The following is an 8,139-nucleotide window of genomic DNA, read 5'->3' on the forward strand; positions in this document are numbered from 1 at the left end:
AAGTTATCTACAAAGACAGTATTAAAGCTGCTTATTCAAATTTCGTTAAAATTCTTAATTTTAATTTTAAAATTTTAATTCTTAAATTTTTAAAATATATTTGGCCGTCTATGTTTCTATTTAGCCGATTCAAAACATCACACTTCATTTTCCTTATCACTTTAGAATCGCATCGAAAATTAATTTCTTAATGAATTAAAAACTGTGTTGTAAAACTAAGTGCAAAATTCCAAATGAGGTCAATTGAAGCCGTAAGATTACGATTTCAACTAAAATTTGGAACTTTATTTCTTAAATCGAAGAAATCAGTTTTGAATAATCTTATGGGCATATTCACGTCAGGTCACAAAATAACCTTTTAAATGGATCAAAATTTGGAAATCCGTCAAGTTCTTATAAGGTGAACTATTTACCAATAGCCAAGGCCACATCCAGCTAGGGGGTGGGGTAGGGAGTTTGAACATGCTCCATGAAATTTTTGTCCGATTCGTAAAAACGCAACAAAATGAATATAAACAAATTTAAACATATCTTAACTAAACTATATATTGACAAAAAGACCGCAAAACGAGAATTAAATTAGAAAATTCGTTAGAAATTATAAAATTTGAAAAACATGAGTTAGGTTTTTTCGTGACACTACTGATTTGTGATTCTTGACCCTAATCGCCCCTTATAAAGACAGAATAGTTACAATGACAGTATATTACTGAAATGTATTTTTAAATTTACTAGAATCAAAATTATATTATAAATTCGTAAGAAATTGTTAGATTAGAAAAACAGGACTTCACCGTTTTCCACTCGACACTACGGCTATACGAATTTTGACTCTAATCGGTTCATTTAAGAACAGAACGCTTACAAGGACAATACATTACTACAATGTTGTCTTGCTTTAACTAGAATCAAGATTAAATAAAAATTCGTAAGAAATCGTAAAATTAGGAAAAGAAGATAGCCGTTTTTCCCTTAGCACTACTGAAGTGTGACTTTTGATCCCCATCGACTCATATAAAGACAGAACAGGTACAAAGACAATAAATTGATAAAATGTTTTCTTACTTTTATAAAAACTAGAATTAAATTGTAAACTTCGTAAGAGATCGCTAAATTACGATTTAGCTATTTTTCGCTTGACACTACTGCTTTGTGACTTTTGATGGTCTCATAAAAAGACAGGACAGCTATATGGATGATATTCTACTAAAATATTTCGTACTTTAATAAGAACCACAATTAAGTCACAAATTCGTAAGAAATTGTTAGATTAGAAAAACACGACTTCGCCGTTTTTCGGTCGACAAAACTGATGTGTCGCTTTCAATTCTAATCTTATCATATGAAGACTTAGAATTTAAATAGACAACAAATTTCTAAAATGTCATTGCACAGAATGAAATAAAAATCAGAACGAAAACGTAAATTCGTACAAAATCCTTAGATCAGAAAAACACAACTTAGCTGTTTTTACCTTAACATCACTGATTTGCGACTTATCCTCCTAATCGGCTCATATGAAGACAGAATAGCTAAAAGGGCAATATATTACCAAAATATTTTTTATTTTAATTAAAAATCAGAATTAGAATTAAATCGTAAAAGTCTTAAGAAATCGTAAGGTTAGAAAAACCCGATTTAGCTGTTTTTACCTTAATACCACTGATTTGCGACTTATTATCCTAATCGGCTCATATGAAGACAAAATAGCTACAGGGATAATATATTACCGAAATATTTTCTTGTTTTAATTAATATCAGAATTAGAATTAAATCGTAAAGTCTTAAGAAATCGTAAGGTTAGAAAAACACGACTTAGCTGTTTTTGCCTTAATACCACTGATTTGCGACTTATTATCCTAATCGGCTCATATGAAGAAAGAATAGCTCCAAGGACAAAATATGGTCAAATTCTAGTTAATTGACTTCTTGCTATCTCGGAAAGGGTTTAGGTTAGGAAAATGAAACTTTCAGGGATGGGTCTACAGGCTAAAGTATGTCCCAAGAAGGTATTTTAAAGTACCCACCTCCACTCCTTCTCCCTCTAGAGGGCCCTGAAATTTGCATACATGACAGGTCTATAAATTTTCAGTCACTAGTTGCTTTTTCTCTGCCTTTAATTCTGAAAATGTGATTCCTGTCATTTGAGTAGAATTTTGAGCCATATCAATGTTTTCTTTCAAAATTTAGGAAATGTATTTGCATATCTTTAAAACCTTATAAAATGTAATTGAGCTAAGTTATGAAGCTGAAAACAATTTTGTTGTACTTCAATTAACCAGAAGATCTATTTTGCAAGGTCTCACTTTTATATCACACATATTTTTAAAGGTCATCAAAGGTCAGGGCCCTCTAGAGGGAGAAGAAGTGGAGGTAGTTGCTTCAAAATACCTTCCCGGTATATACTTTAGTCTGTAGATTCATCCCTGAAAGTTTCATTTTCCAAACCTAAACCCTTTCCAAGATAGCAAGAAGTCAATTAACTAGAATTCTACCCAGAATGTTACCAAAATATTTTTTGGTTATAATTAAAATCACAATTAAATCATTAAAGTTCTAAGAAATCTTTAAAGTTAGAAAAACACGACTTAGCTGTTTTTACCTTAACTGATTTGCGACTTTTTATCCTAATCGGTTTATGTAAAGACAGAACAGCCACAATAACAACAGCCACAAGTCCTAAGAAATCGTACAGTTAGAAAAACCTGACTTAGCCGTTTTTCACATGATACTGCTGATTAGCGACTTTTGATCCCAGTCGGCTGAAACAAAGACAAGACAGTTACAAGGATAAGATATTACTAAAATATGTTCGTACTTTCCCGCGACAGGAACCTGGCTCCAATCATATCCTTTCAAAACCTTTGCTACTACATCACCCAGATCAGGTTGAGAATTCTTCCTTTTTTCCATTACTGAAAAACACTTATTGAAAAACAGTGGTCTCCTTTGTTTTGGGGACACTATGAAACAAGTCCTATTGTATTTTAGTGAATACACTTATTTGTTCTCAATTTGAATTGGGTGTTAATCCAAAGAGGAACTAATGAATATAGCTTTTGTCCTGGAATCATGTATTTACCTCTAATAATCTTACTGATGGTTGAGGGCGGGCCTAATGAATTCCTGCCAATGAGCGTAGAATTCTACTAGTTTTATTTATTTAGGAAACTAGTAACCTTGCTCCTGTATGATTTGATTTTAGATGCATATATATTACGGTTAAAATGTTTAATTCCTGTGGATGACTAGCAAGTTGGGGGGGGGGATTGGACATCCAGCTCCAATCCCATAAAATATTTAAAAGCATACATGCTGCTGACTTTTTACCGTAGCATAGATATATACAGCTATGACAGCAGGCATCTCAACTGGGGATTGTAATCCCCCCCTATATTTTAAAAGTAGGCTACCTCTTTGGTAATTTCATTGAAAATATAAAAAAACAAAACACTTATCCCCACTCCCGACCATTGATTATGAAATTTATATCCCCCCATACATTTTCGTGAATTGACAGCCAAATCTAGGTACAGTTATAACTCACGGGGGCCATAAAAGGGGCAGAGGCGCCATTTGGACCAAATCTTGGGGTGGGCATGAACTCCATCTTGGCCCCCCCGACTCACTTCGTGTCCCGTATTCATCTAGGAAATGGGCATTTGACAGAACTCGAGAACTTTATTATGTATCTTACCTACTTTCAAAGTTTACAATGATTAATAGCAAATAGCGTAATTACCCCAAGGGTCGTCAAATAATTACGCTCTTTGGTTAATAGGCGTGCAGTAATTTCAAATCAATTGGACAGAATGGATAATGCTGGATATAATGGATTATTATGGCCGGCAAAGGGCCCTTTGTGGTGGAAGCTTGGGCCCCCCTTGAAAATCTGGGGTGGGCATCTGTCCACCCCTGACCCCCCCCCCAAATGACGCCTCTGAAAAGGGGTAAGACTGCTCACCTTTGTCCTTTCCAATTGAAAATAAAAATATTCCCCATGGATATATTCTCTAGACAGTTCAATTCTGGTGAAAATTTATCCCTGACTATTGCCTTTGACATCTCCACGCGTAAATTTGAGCCGACAAAGAGAAAGCAAGATATAAGAAGAATTTTGAATGAGATCTCTGGCAAATTTCTCCAGTGCAAAATTAAACCTGAAAAAATCACCCACTGGAAACTCCCTCCCTATGGAAAATTCTCCCCGTGGAAAATCCCGCGGGAGAAAAATGCCCTCCTAATCCTATTATCCTATATTTGCCCCCCTTTTATAATTTCTGATCATTTTTCCTAATAACGCCATGAAATCTGGCTCCACCAGCACGGAAAAACTCCTCTTCTCCATGGAAAAATATTCTCTACAAAATTCAATTCTGGTGAAAATTTATCCCGGACAATTGCCCTTGACATCTCTACGCGTAAAATTGAGCCGGCAAAGAGAAAGCAAGATATAAGGAGAACTTCGTATGGGATATCTGGCAAATTCCCCCAGTATAAAATTCCCCTGAAAAACTCACCCACTGGAAACTCCCTCCCTATGGAAAATTCTCCCCGTGGAAAATCCCGTGGGAGAAAAATGCCCTCCTTATCCTATTATCCTATATTTGCCCCCCTTATATAATTTCTGATCGTTTTTCCTAATAACGCCATGAAATCTGACTCCACCAGTACGGAAAAATTCCTCTTCTCCATGGAAAAATATTCTCTACAAAATTCAATTCTGGTGAAAATTTATCCCGGACAATTGCCCTTGACATCTCTACGCGTAAAATTGAGCCGGCAAAGAAAAAGCAAGATAAAGAGAATTTCGTATGGGATATCTGGCAAATTCCCCCAGTATAAAATTCCCCTGAAAAACTCACCCACTGGAAACTCCCTCCCTATGGAAAATTCTCCCCGTGGAAAATCCCGTGGGAGAAAAATGCCCTCCTTATCCTATTATCCTATATTTGCCCCCCTTATATAATTTCTGATCGTTTTTCCTAATAACGCCATGAAATCTGACTCCACCAGTACGGAAAAATTCCTCTTCTCCATGGAAAAATATTCTCTACAAAATTCAATTCTGGTGAAAATTTATCCCGGACAATTACCCTTGACATCTCTACGCGTAAAATTGAGCCGGCAAAGAGAAAGCAAGATATAAGGAGAATTTCGTATGGGATATCTGGCAAATTCCCCCAGTATAAAATTCCTCTGAAAAACTCACCCACTGGAAACTCCCCTCCCTATGGAAAATTATCCCGTGGAAAATCCCGCAGCAAAAATTTGCCCCGCTTATCCTGACAAATCTATGCATACTTCCCAATAACAAACACTATACGTAAACAATGGCCAAATTTCATATCTTAAAGTGCTTTCTCCAGGGGCTGTAGGGGGCACGATATCTCCAAAGGCTATTTGGCTTTTCTACTATGCTGAACAAAATGGCTGTCGAAAAATTTTGATCGGACGATTTTGAGAAAATTTGAGCATGGGAGGGGGCTTAGTTTCCCTCCAATATTTTTGGTCATTTAGACAGGTCACTAGGACTTCTAATTTCCGTTGAATGAGCCCTCTTCCGATGTTCTAGAACCGTTGGGTCGATACGATCACCCCTGAGAAAAACAAACAAACAAATAAACACGCCATCCGTGTTTTTTCTTCTGGCAAAAAATACGAAATTACAACTTTTTGGAGCTTGAAACCTCTACAGCAGGATTCTCTGATATGTTTAATCTAATGGTGTCATTTTCTTGACAGGTAGGGGGTCGTTTCCACTTTTTCGCCAAAATCAGTCAAATTTTCTCAGGCTCGTACTCTTTGATAAGTAAAACTACACTTAATGAAACTTATATATTTGAAATTATCAACATAAGCCAATTCTTTTGATATATCTGTTGGTATTAAAGTTCTATCTTTTTAGTGTTTCGGTTACTATTGAGCTGGGCCACTCCTTACTTCCAGTTTGTTAGCACGAACTGTTTGAACAAGTTGTGTGAGTAGGTGTTACTGGCTGACTCTTCCCCAAAAATATTTCTTTCTCCATTATAGATGCATCATTTTAATCATATAATTATTTTAATCATATATTAATTATCATTTTTAATCTTATTATTATTACTATTATTCATATAATATATTTATTTTTATAGATGTATTATTTTAATTGCATATTTTAATCATATAATATAAATGTATTATTTAATCATATAATCTTATGTATTATTTTAATCAATAAGTCAATCTCCTGCACCCATGCCCTTTTCATCCTAATGCTCTAAGTGTTACAAGGTGTTGCAACTGAAGTAGTAGTTCGGGTAGTTTAATAGCAGTAGTAGTAGTAGTAGTAATAATAATAAAAGTAACAATGGTAGTAGAGTTAGTAAGGGCCTGCACATATTACCCTTTTGTCAATTGATCTTCCCCTTTTAGCATTCTCTGAAAGTTCCAACTGAAAACCGGAATCTGTCCTTGTTATACTTCTTTTTGACAATCTGCATGCACATAGTGTGTTTTGGTTTAGTTCAAATTCCTCTTCAAAATTCTGTCAAATTTGTACCTTCGTACTGGTAGCCTTAATTGCACTAATATCATAGTAGTATTGGTATTAGTAGGACCAGTAAAGGGAAGTTTCCCGGTGTAGTTTAAGGTTGCGAAGATCATTCCATTTCACAAAGGTGGTCGCAAGTCAGATATAGAAAACTGGAGACCCATATCAATTCTACCCATCTTTTTAAAGATACTGGAGAAGGTGGTACATAAACGGCTCTATAATTTCCTTCAGATGAATAGGCTTTTGAGTCGGACTATGTTTGGGTCTCGTAAAGGTCATTCCACGACGCACACCTTACAACACCTAGTACAAAGTGTTAACTGTGCATTAAACTCAGGTAATGTACTTATGTCTATTTTCATTGACATTAGAAAAGCGTTGAACACGGTTGACTAGCAAGTATTGCTTCATCAAATGAGAAGTCATGGAATAAATGGAGTTTGTCTAAGATGATTTGAGAGCTATCTTTACGATAGGTCCCTTAAAGTCATTTCAAATGATGTAGTCTCATCGTCTTTTCCTGTGAAGTGTGGTGTACCTCAGGGGTATTTGCTGGGCCCTTTACTTTATCTAGTTTACGAGGAGATGATGCGCTTTTATCTGTAGGATGCATGTATTACATCTTTTGTGGATGACACTGTGCTAACAGTATTTACAAAATCAGTCGATGATTAAATAGCAAAAGCAAATGATGCTCTCAATAGATTAGAGGTGTTTACAAGTTTAAGTTTGCTGTGCGTGAATGTAAAGAACACGTTTTTACTGACATTTTGTAGAGTGGGTGATTCTGTTCATGTAAGTAGTAAAGTCTTATTAGGTGGAAAGCCTATTTTACAAGTTAAATCACTGCAGCACCTTGGCTTCCATATTGATTCTAATCTATCGTGGAAGAACCATAGCGATATTATTTCCGCCAAAATTGCAAGTGGGGACATCCTCAGAAGACTGAAGCATATTCTGCCGAAACGTACTCATCGCACGATATATTTTGCAATAATCTACCCGTATATAGCATACGGATGTTTAGTTTGCAGCAACAATTTTTATGTTAATTACAAGCGTGTGCAAATTCAACAAAATAAAGCAGCACGAATAATTGGGAAGTACGTAAAAATGTGTAAGACACCAGTGCATGCTTTAAGTCTCTAAGGGTACTCAACGTTGGACAGATAAGGGACTATCAAGTGGCGGTTCTTGTGTTTGATAATATGCCTAATCTAGTCCCGGAAATTTATAATGAATTTTACCGTTTTAGAAGTTCTGTTCATGAGCATGATACAAGAAGATGTTATAACTTGGTTGTGGATATTCAAAATAGTGTAAGATCTGGTTTTACTTTGAAGTATCTTGGCCCTTCTATATGGAATTCTGTATTGAGTGTTAGGGAGGCTGAGCATCTCCCACAGTTTAAAAAAGATAAAAAGAGTATTTCTTGGGGAATTAGTTGTTTTTTTTCTGGGGAGGATTGGAGTGTCCTATAGGGCTGGAGGGGTAGCGGGTTCAAGGCTTTGGGGTGGAGGGAGTTGTATTTGGATGAGGGTTGTTACCCTGGGGGTGTTTGAGAGAAGGTGATTTTTTTTTCTTTTTTCTCTTCTTCGTTA

General features: G+C 35.8%; 1 protein-coding gene across 3 annotated transcripts in view; it reads right to left on the reverse strand.

The window, feature by feature from the left end:
* The window catches only part of LOC136040363 (transcription factor Sox-9-B-like), a 67,725-nt gene extending 64,687 nt beyond the window's left edge, over window positions 1-3,038 (reverse strand). Inside the window, exon 1 of one of the 3 annotated variants that reach the window (XM_065724615.1) lies at window positions 2,819-3,038. In XM_065724615.1, coding sequence (XP_065580687.1) covers window positions 2,819-2,913 — 95 coding nt within the window. In that variant the 5' untranslated portion in view covers window positions 2,914-3,038. Of the gene's footprint in view, window positions 1-2,602; window positions 2,775-2,818 lie in introns of those variants that run through there. The other 2 variants (XM_065724616.1, XM_065724617.1) reach the window with 2 other exon arrangements.
* Between the last annotated feature and the right edge of the window lie 5,101 nt (window positions 3,039-8,139).

Source organism: Artemia franciscana, chromosome 20 (genome assembly GCF_032884065.1).
Source record: "Artemia franciscana chromosome 20, ASM3288406v1, whole genome shotgun sequence".
NCBI classification, from domain to species: domain Eukaryota; kingdom Metazoa; phylum Arthropoda; class Branchiopoda; order Anostraca; family Artemiidae; genus Artemia; species Artemia franciscana.